Source organism: Terrapene carolina, unplaced genomic scaffold (assembly GCF_002925995.2).
Source record: "Terrapene carolina triunguis isolate 2854851 unplaced genomic scaffold, T_m_triunguis-2.0 Scaffold42, whole genome shotgun sequence".
NCBI classification, from domain to species: Eukaryota; Metazoa; Chordata; order Testudines; family Emydidae; genus Terrapene; species Terrapene triunguis.
This window is the reverse complement of record NW_020664393.1, coordinates 28465725-28490431: the sequence shown is the minus strand read 5'-3', so window position 1 is coordinate 28490431 and position 24707 is coordinate 28465725. Positions and strand designations below refer to the sequence as shown.

General features: G+C 44.1%; 1 protein-coding gene across 6 annotated transcripts in view; it reads left to right on the top strand.

Annotated features, from left to right (window-relative positions):
• The window catches only part of SENP6 (SUMO specific peptidase 6), a 152456-nt gene that overhangs the window by 22100 nt on the left and 105649 nt on the right, over nucleotides 1-24707 (top strand). For 5 of the 6 annotated variants that reach the window (XM_026654594.1, XM_026654583.1, XM_026654589.1 and 2 more), the window contains exons 2-4: nucleotides 2728-2821; nucleotides 17806-17869; nucleotides 18049-18191. In XM_026654594.1, coding sequence (XP_026510379.1) covers nucleotides 2728-2821; nucleotides 17806-17869; nucleotides 18049-18191 — 301 coding nt within the window. Of the gene's footprint in view, nucleotides 1-2727; nucleotides 2822-16453; nucleotides 16523-17805; nucleotides 17870-18048; nucleotides 18192-24707 lie in introns of all 6 variants that reach the window. The other variant, XM_026654599.2, reaches the window with a different exon arrangement.

Sequence of the window (24707 nt, the reverse complement as noted above, 5' to 3'; positions counted from 1 at the left end):
GATGGTAGACTTCTAAACCTCTGCCGATTCAAGGCCAAAAGCAAATCCCAGCAAAGCGAAGTAAAGTACCTGTTGTATGCCGGCCACTCAACGTTTGTTGCCCTTTCTGAGAGTGACCTGCAACATTTTGCTGAATTTCTTTGCCCATGCTTTATCTATTTATTGGCCTCTGTATTAATGTGAAGAAAATAAGTCCTGTACCAACCATCTTCTGACCACCGCCAGAAATAAAATTGGAGAGCTGCCAATTAAACAATATCAAGTCCTTCAGCTACCTAGGTAGCACAGTTACTGATGACATCAACATTGAAAAAGAACTTTCGGTATGCTTAGTCAGCTGCCTCCGCTTTTGGTTGTCTACAAAAAGACTATGGACAAGACGGGGGGGTGGGGGTGGTGCAAAGTGTCCACAAACTACCAAGTTTACAGAGCTGTTGTGCTGCTTTGTCTTCTATAGTCATTAAAGACCTGTGCTTTTTATCATCTTATTCAAAAACTTAACTGTCTGCAACGATGCCACCTATGCAGCAAGACGGGAATCACATGGTCTGACAAAATCACCAACAGTGAAGTACTACAGCTGGCGGCCATGCTAAGCATGGAAGCTATGCTAGCACGGAGGCAAATGACCTGGGCTGGCCATGTGGATAACAATTGCAAATGGATAACAATTGACTGCCTAAGGGGTTCTGTATAGTGAATTTGAAAATGGAACGGCCAACCTTCGTACTGCCTAACTCCGCAAAAAAGATTGCATCAAGCTGCTTGTACAGTCTGCTGGTCTGGACTTAATGATGTGGGAGGATATGGACCATGACAGGCAAGCTTGGCATCCCATTTCAAAGGAAGCAAAATGAGCATATTGTCAAGCCACCTTGTGCAACAGTAGGAGGGAACATAGACACCAACTTGCCCTGGCACATTTCCTAAACCAGGGGCGAGCAAACTATGGCCTGCAGACTGGATCCGGCGCCTCAGGACTTTGGATCTGTCCCGCGGCACCGCCGGTACCACGTCCCTGTGGCTTCGGGGTGGGGGGGGGCAGAGGGCTTCATGCGTTGCCCTTGCTTCCAGGCACCTCCCCCCACAGCTCCCATTGGCCGGGAACAGGGAACCGCAGTCAATGGGAGCTTCAGGGGAGGTACCTGGAGGTGCGGCAAGGGCAGCGCTCGCGGAGCCCTCCGCCCCCCTTCTCCCAGGGGCTGCAGTGCTTCCGGTAGCGGCGCGGGTCTGGGGACAACGTAGGCATGCAGGGAGCCTGCCCTGGCCCCGGTGTGCGCCGCTGCCATCCCGGAGCCGCTTGAGGTAAGTGGCGCCGGGCCGGAGCCCAAACCCCTCCTGTACCCCGCCCCCCCAACTCCCTGCCCTAAACCCCTTGCCTGCACCTTGCACCCCTCCTGCACCCCAGCCCCGAGCCCCCTCCTGTACCCCAACCCCCTGATCTGAGCCTCCCATACTTCCTGCAACCCTCCTCTGCCCCAATCCCTTGCCCTGAGCCCCTTCCTGCACACCACACCCCACACTCCCTCCCGCACCCCAACCCCCTGCCCTGGCCCTACATACAATTTCTCCACCCAGATGTGGTCCTCGGCCCAAAAAGTTTGCCCACCCCGTCCTAAACCCTACATGTGGAAAATGATTTCCAGTCATAGTCCTACTTGAATATGAGTAACAGTCATTACATTACAGTCTCTGCGGGGCATTGATGCTACTTTCTTGGGGGCATCACTGAGAGGGTTGTGGTGGGAAAACTGAATCACCTATTCAGTTGAATGCTCCTGCAGTTTGCTCTTGTATGCCAATCAGAGAGGAATTAGCTCAACCTTCTTTTTGTATGACTGTTGTCTTTATGTAAAACTGCCTTGCTCACTGTCATGGCATTATTGGTTGGTCAGTGGAATTTTTGGGTGAAAAATGTCCAGAGGTGACGACTCTTCTGAAACATTGAAATTGTGCTCCCTTAGAATGAGAGGATCTAAAAATTTAGGTTCATTTCAGAATGCAATAGGTTTCTACCTACATTGTAGAAAATTTGGTTTTGCAGTACACACTTAAATTATATCCTTGTTTCTAGTTCCTCAGGAGAGTTAAGGCTTCATTCTCATTAGTGGTTATCATCAGCTACTAGGTCTACGATTGTATACAGTTTGACCATTTGCATCTAGAAGGTTTTACTTACCAGATTATTTAAATAAAGCAATGGTTGATTTGAAAAGTTTAACTGGAAAAATAAATGGAGTGTATTTATGCCTGGTTGAGGCATAGACTGACAAAGAGTAAAAATGCAGAGAGACTGACCTATGCTTGGTATACAATGTGTATACAAGGAGTAAACTTTAAAAGTGTGACTGTTGTCAACCAAATGGCTGATTAGACTAGTTAACGGTATGCAGTTGTCTTTTTCTGCTTCAGTTAGCAGTCTTTTAATAATAATGTGTGGTGTCAAAAGTGTGCAGCTACTTACCGAAACACAATGCTTTTTCACTTTGAATCTCATGTTCCAGTGTTAGTTTAATCAACATGCTGAAAGACTTTAGTATATAGTTGTGCACATTCTAAAAATAAGTTTGTGCTGCAATCACTAACCTTATTTTGTCAAATGATACTTGAATGATTATATTAACTAAATATCTGGGATATAGTACCATGTTATTTTACCCTTCTAGTTTGAATTGATTAGTGACCTGGCTTGAAATCAAGACTTATTTTAACTTGTTTTCATTTCAGCTTTGAATAGATCACAATCCAAGAGAGATGGAGGTTATAAAAATAATTGGAGCTTTGATCACGCAGAAGAAAGTGAAGGAGATGCAGAGAAAGAGTAAGGATATTTTTATCTAGGTTATTGAACATAAAAGTGCTTAATTATAGAAACCTAATTTTTTATAAATTATTAATAAACTGTAGTATATAATAGTGTGTGTAGAAAATTAGATCCTTAACTTTTTCTTCAATAATTTAATACTAATTTAAGAAAAATCTATTTTGGAAGAACTTGTCATTCTTAATTATTCCTAGACAAAAAAATACATTCAAATAGAGTTAAGATATAAATCAGTAATTTAGGTAAAATAATTGGCAGAGATGTTGTAATTATCCCCAAAACAAACAATACGAATTCAGGAAATTCAGAATTGACGGTTAAATTTAAATGAAAGGTAAGGTAAAGACACACACAGGATACCCGAACAATCCTAGCTCTGCCCTATAGTGCCTTTCTGCAATAACCATATAATTATGATTGAAGCATTTTAGTGTTTGTAGTCTCAGGTTAGATTAAACTGGCTTTAAAGAACAAAACTAGATTCTCCCCTCAACTCCATGTTGTTAAACACGGGAGAGGTTGTCTTTGTTCCATAACTGTGCACTTTCATACCTGTTTGGTTTGTAATACTTTTTTTTTTTTTAAATAATTATCTCATCTTTCCCACATATTTTACTCTAAATTACTGATATGTTTTCTCAAACTTAATGTAGCTTTTTGTCTGGGAAATTTCTTGGTTTCCAAAAATTATTACAAGGTTCATACATGAACAGTAAATGAGAAATCAGAGAATGATCTCATGATATTTCTAATTATTTGAAGATGCATAGTATGACTTTTAAATTGCGGTTTAGTATATCTGGTGGATTGCGTAGCTTTTTAAAAAGAAATATTTAGGACGGTGGTCCTTTCTTTGAATTTTAAAAATGAAAGTTAATGTATAAGATGAAGAATAAAATCTTCTGCTTTAGAGAAACTCATGAAGAATCGCCCTCTTTTAAACTGGGCACTCTTCCTATTGCTCCCAAAGGGAGTGAAGCCAACCTGCCCTCCGCAAGATGATAATCCTCTATGCTGTGTGGGGAGAGGAACACTCTGAGGAGTAGGTGAATGGGGGCATTTTTGGCAAGGCAACCTTTCTCAGTCCCATTGAGGCCAAAAGGAGATGACAATCATTTTGGAGGAGGGAAATTTTCATGGAACCTTTTGAAGGAGATTGTGTCAGTCTTGCTGAAGAATAATAAGCTTTCATTTATGAATTAAACAGCAAAATCTGATCTTCAATAAATATGATAATTCATCCTTTTTTCTCCCCAAATGTACCCATTATACAAAACTTCAGTGAGTTTTAACTGTGTGGATAAATTGTCTGGTTTTGTTTTGTTTTTGTTTGTTTTAAGATCATTCAGTGGGGTCTAAAAAGTCAACAGTAGCTTGCTAAATTTCTTAAAGGACTCCCTCTCTGAATTTCAGAGAATTTAGGAGCAAATCTGTTAGCATTTTAAAAAATTAACTAAAAACTGTAATTTTGATGATGCTATTCTATTTTTATGCCTAGCAAGCAAAGAGGTTGAATTCTTGTTTTAAGTGCCAAATTTAACTAGAGAGGGGAGATATTTTCAAATCTCATTTGAAAATAGATGTAGAGTCTCTTGGATTGAAAGACCCAAGAATACTGTTCCAGTAGTGTGTGAGAAGGCTTTATATCAATAGTGGCAAAATTCTGTGGAAGGAGAAAATCAGGCAGAAGAAGCTACGAGGGAAGCAAATACAAGAAAACAATCTCCTCCTTCCCCCACAGTATGCATGCTTAACACACATAGTATGTTAAGTTACTAGAAATACTATGTACATTGAATGGCAAGCATTGAGATCCCCTCGTTGAAATGGAGGTTTGTCAGAAATTTAGAAAAGCCTTCATTAAAAGGTCTCACTTAGGTTTCACAAAAATAATACATAATTAATTTCCTTACTGTCCTATTTAACACTTTGTTTTTTAAATTGCCAGTTTTAATAGTTTAATTTATTTCATTTTAGTGTGAAGTATTGTTTGGTTGGGTGTTTTTTTTTATGCTGGCTGTTTAGTTTTGCTTTTTACTCCTCTTGGAAAATGAAGATGATACACCAGGAGATGATTTTTTTCTTCCAATAATTTCCAACTAGCCTTTGGCTGCCTTCAAAAGATGACTTCTCAGCATAGAATGAGACTTGTATTTAGTGGTAGTCCCGGTAAAATCTCTGAAGAGTCATTGGGTAGTACATGTTTTCATAGTGAATCTGTTCTCTAATTTAAACCAGTATTTCTGAATGGTTGTACATTCCCATAAAATAGGTCCAACAGACAGCAGTGTAAGTATTCTTTTATATTTTCATATACTACAGGACTCAGCTTTTATTTGGATCAGTGATAATCTAACATGTTTGCAGATTTTTGTTTATGAATTTTTCACAGGTTTGATACCACTGATTCATAACCACCTAGTTTTCTTCTCTTTTGTATAACATATAGAAGCTATTGAGTATTGTAATTGTATTTTTCCTATTCCTCTCCCTTTTTTTGCATATAGTCTATTTTTATAAAGGTATAGCTGTATACAAGGTTCATTGTGTTCAAAAATTCTTTGATAGAAACCATCTTTCTATTTCTGCTTTTTCCCATAGCTAGGAGTTTGAATTTTATCTGCATCTTACATATGTAGCTGCTGATAGAACCCTAAGCTACATAGAATATAATTCTTCAAATGTAAATACAAGAGTAGTTGAAGGTTGTTAAGCTTGTTTTTAATTTCTGTATTTATTTTTTGTGAAGAAAAAGAGGGGGAAAAAAAATACTACGAATCTATGACTCACCTACTTCCTACATCCCATTTCTTAACCTCCCTGATCTTGAGCTCAGAATAAAATCTAAATGTTAGGGCTGTCAATCGCAAAACAAATTAAAAAACAGTTGTGATTAATTGCTGTTTTAGTCACACTGTAAACAATAGAATACCAATTAAAATTTATTATAAATATTTATAATATGTTTTTCTACATTTTCAAATATATTGATTTCAATTACAACACAGAATATTAAGTGAAAAGTGAGCACTTTACATTTTAATTACAAATATTTGCACTGTAAAAAAGATAAAATAAATGGTATTTTTCAGTTCACATCATACAACTCCATTCAGTCATACTTCTTGTTCAGCCAATCGCAAAGACAAACAAGTTTGTTTATATTTACAGAAGATAATGCCTGCTTCTTCTAAAAGTGAGAACAGGCGTTCACATGGCACTGTTGTAACTGGCATTGCAAGGTATTTACATGCCAGATATGCTAAACATTGGTATGCCCTTTCATCCTTCAACTTGTAGGCTTTAAAGTTTTACACTGTTTTATTTTTGAGCGCAGTTATGTAAAAAATAAAAACCATTATATTTGTAAGTTGCACTTTCATGATAGAGATTGCGTTACAGTACTTGTATAATAAATTTAAATTGGTATTCTATTGTTTAACAGTTTGATTAAAACTGCAATTAATTGCGACTATCTTTTTTAATAGTCTGATAGCCCTACTAAACTTCTCTCTGTGGAAATCATAGCAGATATGGAAAGGGAAGCTAAGTTTACTGTATGTTATCCCAGAATTTTAAAGTTGTATTGATTCAAGGGTGACTATATAGACTTAAGAGTCTACCTTTTTTCTAAACTACTTCTAGTTGTCCATGTTAGGTCTGTGTTCGTCTATCTGTTCCACCTTTTTCTTTAATCCCTACCTCCCTTACTTTTGTCGAAATGGTATTGCGGCTTTCATTTAATGATGTTTATCCCCTTTAACAACTTATTAGTATGTTATGCTTGTCTAATACATTTTTATTTGTTACAAATGTTGACAAAGTTTTGGAGAGAAATCTCTGGAAAATATTCAATTTGACAGTAACTGTCCTTCCTAGCTCTCTAGATTTGCTTTAGTTTTCTAAATAATTTTAAATACAACTTTATTTTTTCCCCCTCAAAGCGATCACTGTATGTCTGACCGATTTAGTCCTCGGGGAAACCTGTACAACACTTTCAAAAGATGAGCTTGGAAGCTTAGATTCATAACTGTGCTCAACACTAAAAATCATGGTCTTAATAAAGACACTGCATTTATGGCTTGTTACAACTATCTGTAACCCACCAACCCTCCTCCCTCCATTTCTCCCCCCATGGGTACAGGGGTGTTAAGTGCCACTTGACCTTGAGTGGTCCCTTAAATAGTGTTAACTGCTTGTGCTAAATTCTGTTCCACCTTGTGTTTAGCTGTGACACTGAGTACCTTTCCCAGACCCGGAGGAGAACTCTGTAGCTTGAAAACTTGTTTCACCAACAATAGAAGTTGGGCCAATAAAAATATATTACCTCAACCACTGTATCTCTTTATTAGGGAGCTCAGAGTTAGGGTATGTCTACACTACGAGAGTAGTTCGATTTTACTTAAAGCGAATTTATGGAACCGATATTACAAAGTCGAACGTGTGTATCCACACTAAGGACAGTAATTCGACTTTGTGAGTCCACACTAACGGGGCAAGTGTCGACATTGGAAGCGGTGCACTGTGGGCAGCTATCCCACAGTTCCCGCAGTCCTCGCTGCCCATTGGAATTCTGGGTCGAGCCCCCAATGCCTGCTGGGGCAAAAAATGTGTCGAGGGTGGTTTTGGGTAACTGTTGTCATTCAACCCTCACTCCCACCCTCCCTCCCTGAAAGCGCCGCCGGGCAATCAGTTCGCGCACTTTTCTGGTGATTGACAGCGCGGACGCCACAGTACTGCGAGCATGGAGCCTGCTGCGATCATTGCTGCAGTTATGGCCGTTGTCAACACCTCACACCTTATCATCCACCTTTTTCAGAGGCAGATGATGAGAAATCGGGCGAGAGGCTACGGCAGCGCGGTGAGGACATTAAGTCTGAGAGGGGCACAGACCTCTCGCAAAGCACGGGACCCCGCGCCGTGAACATCATGGTGGCAATGGGTCATGTTGATGCTGTGGAATGGCGATTCTGGGCCCAGGAAACAAGCACGGACTGGTGGGACCGCATAGTGCTGCAGGTCTGGGATGAATCACAGTGGCTGCGAAACTTTAGGATGCGTAAGGGAACTTTCCTGGAACTTTGTGAGTTGCTGTCCCCTGCCCTGAAGCGCAAGGACACCCGGATGCGAGCAGCCCTGACTGTCCAGAAGCGAGTGGCCATAGCCCTCTGGAAGCTTGCAACGCCAGACAGCTACCGGTCAGTCGCGAATCACTTTGGAGTGGGCAAATCTACCGTGGGGGTTGCTGTGATGCAAGTAGCCAACGCAATCGTTGAGCTACTGCTCTCAAACGTAGTGACCCTGGGAAAAGTGCAGGTGATCATAGATGGCTTCGCTGCGATGGGATTATAGATCCCTATCCTGGGACCGGCCCACCAGGCCAGCCAGTACATTAACCGAAAGGGCTACTTTTCAATGATGCTGCAAGCACTGGTGGACCATAGGGGACGTTTTACAAACATCAACGTCGGATGGCCGGGCAAGGTTCATGACGCTCGTGTTTTCAGGAACTCTGGTCTGTTTAGACGGCTGCAGGAAGGTATTTACTTCCCGGACCACAAAATAACTGTTGGGGATGTGGAGATGCCTATAGTGATCCTCGGGGACCCAGCCTACCCGCTAATGCCCTGGCTCATGAAGCCCTATACAGGCGCCCTGGACAGTGAAAAAGAACTCTTCAACTACCGTCTGAGCAAGTGCAGAATGGTGGTGGAGTGTGCTTTTGGATGTCTGAAGGGGAGATGGAGAAGCTTACTGATTCGCTCTGATCTCAGCGAAACCAATATCCCCATTGTTATTGCAGCTTGCTGTGTGCTCCACAATCTCTGTGAGAGCAAGGGGGAGACGTTTATGGCGGGGTGGGAGGTTGAGGCAAATCGCCTGGCTGCTGATTACGCCCAGCCAGACAGCCGGGCGATTAGAATAGCCCAGCAGGACGCGCTGTGCATCCGGGAAGCTTTGAAAGCTAGGTTCCAGAGTGAGCAGGGTAACCTGTGACTATTAAGTTTGTTTAAACAGAAGCTGAACCTGCCCCCGTTTCTTTACCCAGTGAATGTTGACTATCCTCTCCAGTTACCAACCCCCTTCCCCCCCTTCCAACACACCTTTAAAAATAAAATAAATGAAACTTTGTTCATTAACACCGTTTTCTTAAGGATTTCATGGTAAAGGGTTGAAACAGGGACGCAGACTCTGGTGGGGAGCGGGTGTAGTGATGGAAAGGATACTTCTAAACTCGAGGAATGTCAGGCTCCTGCTCCTCGAGTGGTCCGCAGTGGTGGACTGGTTGTTTCAACGGAGCCTGCCACCCCTCCTTTTCGGGACTCTGTGTGTGGGGGCTATGTGACTCTGTGGCGGGGGAGGGTGGTTACAGATCCCCTGCTGCGTGGCTCTGTCATCCAGGCTAAGGACCGCTGCATAAGATCTGTTTTTCGCCCTCCCCCGCCACAAACTCACATAGCCCTCCCACACAGAACATGAAAATCACCTCCCAGACTGACCAGGGTGCTTAGTGACTGCAATGTGTGTGTGGGTGACCTTCTGCTGAACCTGCCCCCAGGTCTGTACCCTGGTAAAGGTGACTGTCCTCTCCAGTTACCAACCCCCTCCCCCCCCCCCCTTCAAACACACTCTCCTCTAAAAGAACATGACGGAAACAGTAATTAACAGAAACGTATTTTTTATTAACTACACAGGGGATGAAACTGGGACGGGGGCTTGGGTGAGGTGCTTTTGGAGTGAAGGAAAGGACTTCTCAAATCTTTGGGAATGAGAGTCTTCTGCTACTTGAGCAGTCTGCAGGGGTGGAGTGACTCTTTTCACGGCCCCTGCCGCCCCTCTTTCTTGGGACTTTGTGTGAGGGGGGGATGGGACTTTGTGGCGGGGGAGGGCGGTTAGAGATAGAATGCAGCGGGGCTCTGTCCTCCTGCCTCCGGTCCTGCAGAACATCTACAAGGAGCCGGAGAGTGTCCGTTTGCTCCCTCATTAGTCCAAGCAGCGTTTGAGTCGCCTGCTGGTCTTCCTGCCGCCACCTGTCCTCCCGTTCGCTGTGTGATCGCTGGTATTGCGACATGTTCTCCCTCCACTGGGTCTGCTGTGCCGCCTCGGCTCGGGAGCAGCCCATAAGCCCGTGTCCTTTTCTTTCGTCACCTGATCTGCGCCAGCCTCTGGGAGGGGGATGCCGGGGTAGCTCGGGAGATACTCGCAGCTGTGGGATGGGAAAAAGGGAGTGAATTCCTCACAAAGATACAGTTTTGCGAACAATGAATATAGTCTTTCTCTGTGAACAAGACCATGCACAGCACCTATCACATGCGCACTCAGTACAAGGTCAAATTTTCGGCCTTCCCATTGAGTGCCTGGGGTCTTGCTGTACAGATCACACAAGCGGGGCCGGACAACGGAATTCGGCTAGCAGGCGGACATGGTAAGCCGTAGACTTTTGGTTTCTTAAAGCTTAATTTATAGCAGTGCCCTCCTTTCACATTCCAAGCAATGCTCCTAGCATTGGCCAGTTCCTGCTGCCGGCAATCCGGCCAGCATGAACTCTGCCCCTTTCCCACCCCCCTCGCGGCTGTCCCCGGGAAAGATCCCTGCATGCTGCCCCTGTCCCGCCTCCACCGCGTGGCTGTAAACCGCCGGTTACAGTTATATAAAGGAACAGGCAATCAGTCCCAATACTAACATTCCCCTAATTCAAAGCAGGTCACCATGAGTGATATCACTCTGATGAGGATTTCGGAGACAGAGAAAGACCGCATGCTGCATGAATGCCAGCAAACACCAGGGCCGTATGCCGCCATGCTTTGCGAGGCAATGATCCCGAAGTACTTGCTGCTAGCCTGGCGCGGAAAAGTTTCCTACCATGGAGGACGCAATAAGGCTGCTCTCCCCAGGAACCTGATGCAAAGGCTTTCACAATACCTCCAGGAGAGCTTCGTGGAGATGTTCCAGGAGGATTTCTGCTCTATCCCCGTACATATTGACAGAATTTTCCAGTAGCTGCACTGGCAAGGACTAAAAACTAAAGTGCCTAGGGCAAACTAATCATGAAAAACCCATTGTTAAGATACCATTCCTATTCTGTTCAAAATAAATGTTTAAAACACTTACCTACTGATCCTTCCCCTGATTCACGGTCCGGGTTACCGCCTTGGGAGGGTTGGTAGGGAATCTCTGTGAGGGTGATGAAGAGATCCTGGCTGTCGGAGAAATCAGGGTTGAAAGCGCTGTCGACTGCCTCGTCATCCTCATCTCCTTCCTCATCTTCCCCGTCCGCGAACGTCTCCGAGGAAGCGGCTGTCGACAATACCCCATCGTCAGAGTCCATGGACAGTGGTGGGGTAGTGGTGGCGGCCGCACCTAGAATGGAATGCAGTGCCTCATAGAAACGGCGTGTCTGGGGCTGGGATCCGGAGCGTCCGTTTGACGCTTTGGTCTTCTGGTACCCTTGTCTCAGCTCCTTGATTTTCACGCAGAACTGCGTGGCATCCCGGCTGTATCCTCTCTCCATCATGGCTTTTGAGATCTTCTCGTAGATCTTTGCATTCCGTTTTTTCGATCACAGCTCTGAAAGCACGGACTCATCGCCCCACACAGCGATCAGATCCAAGACTTCCCGATCGGTCCATGCTGGGGCCCTCTTTCTATTCTGCGATTGCATGGTCACCTCTGCTGGAGAGCTCTGCATCGTTGCCAGTGCTGCTCAGCTCGCCACGATGTCCAAACAGGAAATGAGATTGAAACTGGCCAGACAGGAAAAGGAATTCAAATTTTCCCGGGGCTTTTCCTGTGTGGCTGGTGGCTGGTCAGAGCATCCGAGCTTGGACTGCTGTCCAGAGCGTCAACAGAGTGGTGCACTGTGGGATAGCTCCCGGAGCTATTAGTGTCGAATTCCATCCACACCTACCCTAATTCGACATGGCCATGTCGAATTTAGCGCTACTCCCCTCATTGGGGAGTAGTACAGAAATCTATTTAAAGAGACCTCTATGTCGAAATAAATAGCTTCGTTGTATGGACGGGTGCAGGGTTAATTCGAGTTAACGCTGCTAAATTGGACATAACCTCCTAGTGTAGACCAGGCCTTAGTTACAGATAGCCCCCTAACCTGACGCAAATACTCACCAGCAACCACACAACAAAAACACTAACCCAGGAACCTATCCTTGCAACAAAGCCCGTTGCCAACTCTGTCCACATATCTATTCAAGGGACAGCATCACAGGACCTAATCACATCAGCCACGCCATCAGAGGCTCGTTCACCTGCACATTTACCAATGTGATATGTGCCAGCAATGCTCCTCTGCCATGTACGGTAACTTCTCACTTAAAGTCATCCCGGTTAACGTTGTTTCGTTGTTACGTTGCTGATCAATTAGGGAACATGCTCGTTTAAAGTTGTGCAATGGTCCCTTCTAATGTCGTTTGGCAGCCGCCTGCTTTGTCCACTGCTTGCAGGAAGAGCAGCCAGTTGCAGCTAGCTGGTGGGGGCTTGTAACCAGGGTGGACCGGCAGCCCCCCTATCCGCTCCCTGCTCCCTTAAGTTCCCTGTGCTGCAACCACCCAGCATGCTATCAAGGCAGTTCAGCTGTCTCTCCCCCCCCCACCATGTGCTGCTCCTGCCCTCTGCCTTGGAGCTGCTCCCAGAGACTCCTGCTTGCTGTGCAGGGGGAAAAGGGGGGGGCTAATATCAGGGTGTCTCCTTCCTCCCGCTCCTGCACCCCACTTACCCCTTCTCCATATAGCGCAGGGAGGGGACATGGATGGAGAGAAACAGAGAGAGCTTGGGGCAACAGCTGCTGTCTCAACTTCCTGATCCACTTAAAAAGACAATGCACTTAAGAGTGGGTCAGCTTACTTAAAGCGTCAGTGTGCATCTCTCTCCTCTCTTCCCCCCCCTCCCCCCCCAAGGTGTGTGTCTGTCTCCGTCTCCTATGCTGTCTCCCCTGCCTTATGTGAGAGGCTACATTAACAATGTGTTAACCCTTGAGGGCTCAGCTGAGTGCTAGTTCATCATTTAGCAGCAAGGCATTCCCTGGGAAATATCCCTCCCTCTTCCACCCTCTAACTTCACCACCTCAACCAAGCTTCACAATCATCATAGCTGTGAACAGTATTAAATTGTTTAAAATGTATACTGTATATCTATATAATATATAGTTTTTTGGTCTGATGAAAAAAATTTCCCGGGAACCTAACCCCCTCTGTTTATATTAATTCTTATGGGGAAATTGGATTCGCTTAACATCGTTTCACTTAGTCGCATTTTTCAGGAACATAACTACAACTTTAAGCGAGGAGTTACTGTACATTGGCCAAACCAGACAGTCTCAACGCAAAAAAAAAAAATGGACACAAATCAGACGTCAACAATTATAACATTCAAAAACCAGTCAGAGAACACTTCAACCTCCCTGGACACTCAATTACAGACCTAAAAGTTGCAATTCTTTAACAAAAAAACTTCAAAAACAGACTCCAATGAGAAACTGCAGAATTGGAATTAATTTGCAAATTGGACACCATTAAATTAGGCTTGAATAAAGACTGGGAGTGGATGGGTCATTACACAAACTAAAAACTGTTTCCCCATACTAATTTCCCCCCTACTCTTACTCTCATCTTTTTGTCAACTGTTTGAAATGGGCCATCCTGATTATCACTACAAAAGTTTTTTTTTCTCCTGCTGATAATAGCCCACCTTAATTGATTAGTCTCCCCCATTTTTTTCACGTTCTGTGTGTGTATGTATATATATAAAATCTTGCTACTGTATTTTCCCACTGCATGCATCTGATGAAGTGGGCTTTAGCCCACGAAAGCTTATGCCCAAATAAATTTGTTAGTCTCTAAGGTGCCACAAGTACGCCTCGTTCTTTTTGTCATATAGCATATTTTTGGTATAAGTCAAAAACAAATAAAAGACACATTTGCATTTTGTTCTCCTATATAATGTAGGTAGGTAGGTGATGTCATTGCTCTGGAAAATAAGTGGTGATAGCATCTTTGCGTTGTGTCCTTGGTAGGGAGAAAAAGTATTCGAACTGTATCCATTTACATTACACCTCTACCTCGATATAATGCTGTCCTCGGGAGCCAAAAAATCTTACCACGTTATGTGAAACCGCATTATATCAAACTTGCTTTGATCCGCCAGAGTGTGCAGTTCCGTCCCCCCGGAGCATTGCTTTACCGCGTTATATCAGAATTCGTGTTATATCGGGTCGCGTTATATCGGGGTAGAGGTGCATATCAGTTGTTGCGTGGGGTTGTAATTGTGATGTTTCTATCCATTGAATAAACTGCAGGTCTGTGCCCAGGGCATTGACTTGGTTTTTAATGCCACCGTACCCTGTCAAATGCCTTTTCCTCCACACTAATAGGAGAAGTTGAGAGGGGGGTTCTTGAACAGGACCCAGTATAACATTCTTAACCTAATAGCCACTATATATAAATCCTGCTTAGTTTCTCTTGTAGCTTGGCAATATTTTGATGTTGATCAGGCATACGTTGACCATATTCTTTGTGTGTAAGTTTAATAAAGAAATGTAATGAGCATGCACTAAGGTCCTTTCCAGATTTAGAAATAAGTTACTGCAAACTGTTGAAAAGAAGCTGGTATTGATTCCCCTTTTAATACCACATTAAGCACATCTGTGAGAGGCCTATCAGTCTGTCTTCACATGTTTATAATTTATTGGTATGTTTATAATAGCCCAAGGTTCTGCTGATTTTCATACTTCTTATGGTGAAGACTGGTTCCTTTCTGCTCAAATATCTCATTATAAAAAAATTTGAAATATGAGAGGGTTGGCTTTTTTCATATAATTTGCAAGTTTTTCTAATATCTGGTTTATTAGTCTCTAAAGATCTTTTATAAGATGTTTAAAAAGCCCCCTCTGTTAATTTTGGGAGGATGAGTATTTGCTTCCCTGTATTCCAGACTGGATGGACAATGTAGTCAGATGGCATTCCTTTTAGTTTTCTAATCCTAGATTATTCCTTTTATTCACTTCCTCACATATACCTGCTGGTTCTTTGTGTATTATCTGTTAGTAAAATGTTTAGCTTGCCCCATAAATTGGTTGAGAATCTTGTTTAAAGCAGTCAATTTATGACAAGATTCTGGTTTTTAATCTCCAGAATTTTGTGATGAATTAGTAATGTCACTTTTTTTTTTCAACCAAAGATCAATTAATTCATAGAGCTATCATCATTTCACTTGAATTCTAGAGAAGGCATCTTTATATGCTGTTTATTAACATATTTGAAATTTCTTGTGAAATGATTCTTCTCTGAATCTTTTAATAGGCAATAATAACAACCTCTTAGTTTTCTGCAGAATGATTTTCAGCAAGGTTAAATTTCGGTTTGGTTGAAGTGTGATCTGGACACACATTACATATGACTGCTTGCAGCTTTTTGGAGGGTAAATTTAATGCTAATCATTAGCCCTATCTTTGTGTAAAGTTGTTGGATGATGGTAAAATTGAGCACTCTTTTATTTGGATTATGGCTTTTCTCTAAATCTCATTGTTTATAAACAAATTATGAGGATAATGGAATTTGTATTCAGTCTCTAAAATTTAATACACATATCCTCCTTGCAAGAAGTCTAATATTCTAAAGTATTTTGTTTTAAAAAAATTTGTGTATTGGTAATGGATATGATTTGAGTTTATTTTAAATTTCTTCCATTTTTAAGTAGCTACTGAATGAGACCTACTAAGAATATATCCTAGTTTGGTTTAATTAGTAGAAATCTAATTTCTTTTGAAAAGAGAATACCTACTTTGTTTCAAAAATGTTGGTTGAGTCATAAAAGCCCCACAACAACCATATTCCTCTGACGTTCTGTCTCTCTCCTTTTAAAAAACAAACAAACAAAAAACAAACATTTCCTGTATGCAGATAAAGTGTGATACAGGGTTTTTTGTTTTTTTTTCTATTTTTATTAACCATCTTTGAATCACATTATATAGGCATCTAGTATTTATGGAGCATGTAAACCTCTGGATACTAATTTTTTTTAACATTACATTCTAGTTTATCTAAGGCATATGTACTTTGTATTCTTTTGAACAAACTTAAAACAAATGTGTTCTTTAAGATCATCCAATCACAATACATTTTTCTGATCCTTATCATTACTTTTATTCCTCAAAAGTTATGAGCATCAGAAAATCTATTCCTATTCAATTTAATTTATCCTTTTGAGACTTTTTGTTTTTTCTGGATTTTTTTCTTTATATTCCTTCTTTTTTTTTTTTTCTCGTACTCTTCTGTTGTGTTTATAATACAGTAATATCTAGAGTCCCCATTGTGATAGACACTGTGCAGGCAGTAAGACAATTCCTATCCTGAAGAGCTGAAGTCTAAAAAGAAAAGATTAGCCAAGAGTGGGAAGGGAAACGAGAGGCAAAATTACTTGACCAGCGTTACACAGCAGGCCAGTGAGAGAGCTAGATACATCATCTGTCTCCTGAATCTCAATCCAGTTGCATGTTCACTGGACTATATTGCATTTATTTCTTCTATAGGTTTTGGTCTTCCAACAACCGAGGTCCTGTATGTAGCTACTCTTGCACATTTTTCACGAACTGTACCATCTCTCTTCTTATTGCAGATCTAGGGAAGTGCAACAGAACTCTTTGAGGGAGTGAATTCCTATCCTTGAAAAGCAAATAAAAATGCAGTATGTGAAGGTTTTCAAATCTACAAAGATTCCGTCAAAAATATTGAACCCCTTTCTTCCCTTGTTGTGACTGTATAATTGAAAATAGTTTTTCTTTTTCTTTTTTTCTTTTGCCATGATATCTTTAGAAAAGTTCTGATTCCATAATTGAAGCTAGAATACACTAACATTGATTACTAACCAGCTTGCTTTCAATATGGAGAAAAAGTTTGCACAATTCATATCCATACCAAACCTAACTATATGCACTGTCTTGCTTCTAGAAATTTATTTGCATAGTTATTGGAGTCCTTTCCTTAGGATTGGATCCTTTGTTCTTCATCCTACCTAGGAAGAATTGTAACTTGAAGGGAAACCTTCAGTGGCATATTTTGAAATTCTGCTCTAATCTCCGTAAGGTCTTTTTGTCTAATTACAGAGATGCAGCAGAAAGGTCTTAGAAGATCAGTATCCTATGAACTTCATACCTGTTTTTCCCCAACCCCCATTTCTCTACATTCATACAACTTTTTCATTGTGGTATCACTGGCATATAGGGTACAGGTTTCTGTACTCTTTTTATCTGGAGAATCCAGACTTAAGAGTTCTCCAGAGCCATATCCTAACTTGTGCCATTGATCTACTATTACATTGAATATCTCTCAAAGGTAGACTGGTCTGTTTTGGTGGAAGTTTACATCATAAAAATGTAAAGGTATTTAAACTTGCATCCTGAAGTGAAACTTGCATAGTGAGTTTGACAGTAATTTAATCATACTCTTCTGCCTGTGGACAAATTAATGTTCTGCCTACAGGATAAATTTTAGGACTTTATTGTGCCTTGGTCTCCATTTTATGTGAATTATAACTTCACAAATGCTGGGAGATCCAAAAGTTAGCATAACTTTCCTGTTGTGTAAACATCTCATATACTAAAGCTTTCTGCATAGCATAACCATTTATGTAACCCCATGGGCATTAGGTTGGCCCCTTTTAAATATTCAAGTTTTGTTAACAGTACACTATTTTGAATTGCTGGTAACTTTATTTTATTCTCATTTCCTGTTTGTAGTTTTTCTTTGTGCATTCACTTAATGTTAATCTCCAAACAAATCTAACATAATATTGCTTGCTTATTACACTGACCATTGTAATGTTTGTTTTTTTTGGGAGGTCTGTTTTAAAAAAATATATTTTTGTGTATTTTTAAACCATCTGTGTAGACTGGCTTTGAGTTACAGTATGGTTTTAAGACTATTTTGCTGTATTACAGTATACCCATATTTTTCTCTCTGACTGTTTAGTGAGGCAAAACTGCTCAGCATAGATGAGAGTGATGGGTCCTTCAGTCCCAGTGAAGAAAAGAAGGTAAGTATTTTATATATTCATCCATTAAAACACATATTAAGATTTTAAACAAAGTTGTATAGTAATCCCATTGAATTAAAAAAAAAAATTGAAAAACGTGTGTGTGTGTTGCTTTTCTATGATGCACTCGGCAAAAATATCTTGAGTTGCATTCCTTTACTATGTTTGTCTCATTACAGTCACTACGCTGTCGACCAGGAACTGTTGGCACCAGTGGCGAGTACATAAAAACGTATGCAAGGCGAGGCAAAACTGGAAGTTTTAGAGTTCTGAAAGGGAACTCAATTGGACTCAACATGCTGGGAAATAGCAAGAAACTGAGGTACAGAATTTCTAAGTTTACTAAGTAATTGCTTAGTTAACAATCAGTTTTATTTAAACATGATATATGAATATCATTTTAGATACCCTTTTTCTTCTTCGAGTGATTGCTCATGTGTATTCCACAAAAGGTGTGCGTGCTTGCCACCTACACCAGTGCTGGAAGTTTTTCCCCTAGCAGTGCCCGTAGGGGGGAGTGCCCCCCGCGACCTCTGGAGTGGCACCTGCCTGGCATAAAAGGAGCTGCATGCTCCCCCCACCCTCAGTTCCTTCTTGACGCCAGTGAAGGTGCGTCGGAACTGCTCTGCTCCAGCTTTGCTGTAGCTCGTCCCCAGAACTGTTCGTTCGTTTAGTACCTGTAGTTAGTTAGTGTAGTTAGTTTAGTTAGTCAGTGAGCCTGGGCCGGGGCACGCCCTGAGCCCCGGGATTTAAGTCGTAAGGTTCTTGTCGGCGTTCTGTACCAAGAAGCGACCCACACACAGACTGTTTGCGCTGCTTGGGAGAAACCCCTATCAGCAAGAGGTGCAAGATTTTGCAAATCGTTTAAGCCTCGGACCAAAAGAGAAAGGGACATTAGGCTCCGAGCCATTCTGATGGAGTCGGCGCTGACTCGGATCCTGGCACGCCGCTCCAAGCCGGTACCGGGCACTGCGGCGTTAGTATGCAGCAATCCGCCGGTGCCATCGACCAGTCGGCACTGCTCCCCGTCCACGGGGCACGCCAAGAGGGCCAAGACTCCCCCCTCTTCACAGCAGCACCGAGCTTCCAGTTACAAGTGGCAAACCATCAGGCCCTCTTGGGTCGGTACGAATTTAATCTGTGGGGTTCCCTGCCGAAATTTGAGGTCTCCCTCCAGGAGCACGATAAGGAGTTCAGGGCGCTGGTGGAGGAAGGGGCAACGGCAGCTCGGGCTTCCCTGCAGGCTGCCTTAGATGCTGCGGACATGGCCACACGTTCAGTGGCCTCCACAGTGTCCATGAGATGGGTGTCATGGCTCCTGCTTTCCAGGCTCTCCAGCGAGGCACAATCGTCCATGCAGGATCTCCCGTTTGATGGGAAAGCTCTGTTCGCAGAGGAAACAGATACAAGGCTGCATGGTATGAAGGACTCCCGCATGACCCTCCAGACCCTGGATCTCTCTGTCCCGGCTCCGGCAAAACCTAAGTTCAAGCCGCAGCAGACTCAGACTCTGGCCACCCTCCCGAAGTACGAGGCCGCCCATAAGAAACAACGGGACTATAAGAGACGCCCTCGTAGGCAGTCTCGGCCTGCCCCCCAGCCTGGACCCTCCAAGAGCAAGCAGGCGGGGAAAAGACTATTTTGATGGGACGCTCCGGGGCAACCCGCCAGTCCTCATCAGGGATCCAACCCCAATAAAGCTTCCCTTCTCCAACCGGTTGTGTGCTTTCCTTCCAGAATGGTCTCGGCTCACTTCGGACCGATGGGTCCTCAACACCATCTCCCGGGGTTACACCCTCCAGTTTACCTCCTCCCCGCCCAACCACCCTCCACCCCAGTCCCTCCTGGGGGACCTCTTGCACGAAGCTCTGCTCGAGAAGGAGGTGGGGCGGTTCCTAAGACTAGGAGCGATAGAGGTGGTGCCCGAGGAGTTCATGGGCAAGGGGTACTACTCTGTTGTTTCCTTATCCCAAAGGCCAAAGAGGGTTTCAGGCTCATACTGGACCTATGGGTCTGAACCAGCACATGGTGAAGCTCCAGTTCCGCATGGTCTCCCTGGCCTCCATCATCTCCTCCCTGGATCCCGGGGACTGGTATGCTGCCCCCGAGCTACAGGACGCGTACTTCCACATCCACATATTCAAGGGGTACAGGCGCTTCCTCTCTTTTGTGGTGGGACAGAATCATTACCAATTTACGGTCTTCCCATTTGGGCTGTCCACGTTAGTCTTGTTCCAACTCATAGAGTTTATCGGGGCACTCCTGGACGGAGTGTTGGACAGGGCCTCCCTCCCGCCAGACAGGTTCGAGACCCTTAAAGGTCTCATCGATTCGGTAACAAGGTTCCCGGTGACAACAGCCAGGGTTTGCCTGCAGCTCTTGGGTCATATGTCGGTGTGCACGTACCTGGTCCGTCACGCCAGACCCAGGATGAGGCCCCTCAAGCTCTGGTTGGCCTCAGATTTTTCCCAGGCTACGGACAGGATGGACTAGGTCCTCACCATGCCGAACGCTGCGATTATCTCCCTGCGATGGTGATTCACCCCGAACAACATGCTCCAAGGGGTCCCGTTCAGGGACAGGGCCCCGTTGCTGGAGCTGGTGTCCAGTGCATCGGACCTGGGTTGGGGGGCCCATGTGGGGAGCTTTCAGACCCAAGGCCTGTGGTCAGCTCAGGACTTGACCCTACACATAAACGTTAAGGAGCTCAGAGCGGTGCGGCTGGCATGTATGGCCTTCCACTCGCACCTGGAGGGCAAGGTAGTCAGGGTCCTCACAGACAACACGGCCTCGATGTTCTATATCAACAGGCAAGGCGGGGCCCGCTCCTCTGCCCTGAAGCCCTCAGGCTGTGGGACTTCTGTATACCCCACAATATCCACCTGAAGGCTTTCCACTTACTGGGTGCCTGCAACGAGAGGGCGGATAGCTCGAGCAGGGACTTCTCCTTGTAAAACGAGTGGTCCCTCCACCTGGAAGTGGCCCTCCGGCTCTTCCGAAGGTGGGGAACTCCCCAGGTGGACCTATTCACGACTCGGCAGAACCAGCGATGCCCCCGGTTCTGCTCCAGGGGGGCCTGGGGAGGGGCACTAGCTCTGATGCCTTTCTCCTGTCCTGCTCAGGCCGGCTTCTCTACGCCTTCCTCCTGTTCCCTCTAATCAGCAGGGTCCTGGAGAAGATAAAGTGGGACAAGGCCCGAGTCCTCCTGATTGCCCTGGTGTGGCCCAGACAGTATTGGTACGGGACCCTCATGGGCCTGGCGGTAGCTCCACCGTGGCCATTGCCGCTCCGCCCGGACCTGCTTTCACAGGACCAGGGCTGCCTCCTCCATCCCAACCTAGCGGCTCTTCACCTTACTGTGTGGCTGCTCAATGGTTAGGTGGAGAGGAAAGGATGTTCTCAGAACAAGTTCAGCACGTCCTCCTCAAAAGTAGACGGCCCTCCACTCGCTGCACTTATTTGGCAAAGTGGTCCCGGTTTTCTAGGTGGACAGCAGACCAGGGTGTCTCCCCAGTGACCACCCCAATCCAGCTTATCCTTGATTACCTCCTCCACCGGAGGTCCCGGGGCCTGGCACCTTCATCCGTCAAGGTGCACCTGGTGGCCATATTGGCCTTCCATCCGCTGGTGGAAGGACACACGGTGTTTTCCCATGCTATGACTAGCCGGTTCCTTAAGGGTCTAGACCGTCTTTTCCTGTATTCTAGACCCCTGGTTCCACAGTGGGACCTAAACCTGGTGTTGGCTCGTCTCACAGGGCCCCCGTTTGAGCCACTGGCCACGTGCTCCTGGTCTCACCTCTTCTGGAAGGTGGCCTTCCTGGTTGCTATCACGTCGGCCAGGCGAGTCTCGGAGCTCAGGGCCCTGACCTCTGAACCGCCATACATGGCCTTTTATAAGGACAAGGTCCAGCTCCGCCTACATCCCGCGTTCCTCCTGACATTTTTCTACCGGTCCTTTGCCCCAAGCCTCACGCATCCAGTGAGGAACGCCGCCTCCATGCGCTCAGCATGCAGCGGGCTCTGGCTTTCTACCTCGAGCGGATTAAGCCGTTCAGAAAGTCCTCGCAACTGTTTGTCGCCTCGGCTGAGCGCGCGAGGGGCCAGCTGATTTCCACTTAGCGGCTTTCCAATTGGATCACTTTGTGCATCCGTTTCTGTTATGAACTGGTGGGTATTCACTCACCACCCATTGTGAGGGCACACTCGACCTGGGCACAGGCCTCGTCGGCTGCCTTCATGGCCCACGTCCCCATCCAGGACATTTGTAGGGCTGCCACGTGGTTTTCGGTTCACACATTCACCTCGCACTATGCGATTGTCTCCCAAACCAGGGATGACGCCAGGTTCGGCAGGGCTCTCCTCCGTCCTTGGAACTTGTCAACTCTTACCCACCTCCAACAGATATAGCTTGGAATCACCTATTGTGGAATACACATGAGCAATCACTCAAAGAAGAAAAGACAGTTACCTTTTCCGTAACTGGTGTTCTTCAAGATGTGTTGCTCATGTCTATTCCACATCCCACCCTCCTTCCCCTCTGTCGGAGTTGTCTGGCAAGAAGGAACTGAGGGTGGGGGGAGCGCACAGCTCCCCTTATACCGCCCCAGGCAGCTGCCACTCTAGGGGTCATGGGGGCTCTCCCCCCTATAGGTACTGCTAGGGGAAAAACTTCCAGCACCAGTGCACGTGGTGAGCACACAAACCTATTGTGGAATAGACATGAGCAACATATCTTGAAGAACACCAGTTACGGAAAAGGTAACTGTTTTTTCACTGACTGGAGTGAAATTAAGGAAACTATAGCAAAGAGTCTCAATTTGCACTTTGCTAATCTGTACAGTTGGCAAGTTACAAATAAAAGTGGTCTCTCCTTTTCAGCAAAATTTAAGAGCAGAGTGCCATAGTGAGATCTTTAAATTTTCATTACTCTTACAAAATGTGCTATATAGCACTTATTAGTAAATGCTGAAGGCTTTCTGAACAAAATTTAACTGACCCTGGATATTTAACTGCATCTTGACTAAGTACCATTCAAGACTGCTTATACCATCACACAATCTCCCATTCATCCCCCTGAGGTACAGAATGTAATGTACTCTCTCTTGGTCATAGCCTGGAAGAGGCAGAAGCCTATCTCCAGGACTAGCTGGGATGCTCCTTCATTTCCCCTACTATAGGACATCATATCACACAAGAACCACTTTGCACTACTTCAGAGCAAGTCTTCATCAACTCTACTCACTCTCAGATTCAGCCTGAGCTCTGGTCTCAAAAGAATTGAGCACAAATGCTGATATCTACGTATTTCATGTTCCAGCGGCTCACCACCACTGCTGGTATTCACTGACAATGCGCCTACTCTACTCTTATTCAAGTTGTAACTGAAAGCAATAGCTATATGAAACACCAGCCACAGGAAGTTCATAATATAGTTAAATTGTTTCCAATGCAGTCAGTTCCCATTCACCCCATATACAGGGAAAAGATCGCAAGACCGCTACATCCAGTCAATAAATAGCCATCCTATATAAAGTCAAACCAAGCATAACCTGAACCTCAGCCTTGTGTTGATAAGCAGGAAGTTATTGGTTAATAAGTGGTAGTGTAGCCATGCTGGTCCCAGGATATGAAAAAGAGAGAGGTAGGCTGGGTAGTATCTTTTATTGGACCAACTTCCATTGGTAGAAGGGTTAAGCTTTTGAACGTCACAAAGCTCTTTGTTAGGTCTCTGTGGAGCTCAAAAGCTAGTCCCTTCTATAAACAGACGTTAGTACAATAAAATATATTACCTCACCTACCCTCTCTCACTCGTATTGTGGGACCAACATGGCTACGTTGCCACTTGTCTCTCTCATTAGTTAATAAGACAGTTCCAGTGACTCATCACTGAGAGTCACTTCAGCTAGTGTGCATCATAGAAACATGGAGTGACCTTACATCCAGTGTTGTCTCACCTCGTTTCCTCCCACTACGCTGTACGCTAAAGACTCTTGACATGGAGAAAACAAATCTGGAAATGGTCAAACCATTCTATTCCTAGCCATACAATTTCCAACTATGGGCAGTCTGATCTGGGTCCTTGGACCGAATATAAATATAAGGAATACAAGAACTTCAGGCAGAAATGAGAAACCTCCCTGTCCCCAGATAGGAAAAAGCTGTTACACTGGTCCATCCCTAAGCACCCATGAGCACTCGGCTCCCCAAATTTCAAAACCTATGTGAAACTAACTTCACCTGTCAGAACTAAATGCAAACTCCACTGCTTTGATTTAGCATTTCTCCAATAGCATGTGAGTGTGCACAGGTCAAACTCACCTCTTTAAAAAATAAATAAATTCTTCTACAAGCAATGGAAGAGTAGTTTGTTGTTTTTTTGTTTTGTTTTAATTACTGGGGAGATGCTGAAATGCTACTCTGGCAAGGGGCACACAAAAACCTAAATCTTTTCCTGCATTTGTTTTCTTTTGCTTATTTAATTTTGCCAAGTAGCAAGTACCTTGCAATGGGTGTCCCAGTTATTTAGTGAGATTCTGCACTATATGTTCATTTCTTGATGTAATTTTTCTGTAGTACAATAAATTAAATTACTCGGGTTTGCCTATGGGGTATTTCACTCTCTAGTATATTGAGAACTATAAAATTAAAGCCTATTCCAAACAAATAACTTTTTAATAGACTTTTGCATTGTAAATGATAGCTACCACTATGCTGAGGTTTAATTAAACCTCCCATATCTAAAACTCCTCTGAACTCCATGAAGACTGACAATAGATTTCTTTTCTGGCAAAACAGCATTCCTTTAAATAATGAAAAGAGCAAGAAGTGCAAAGTAA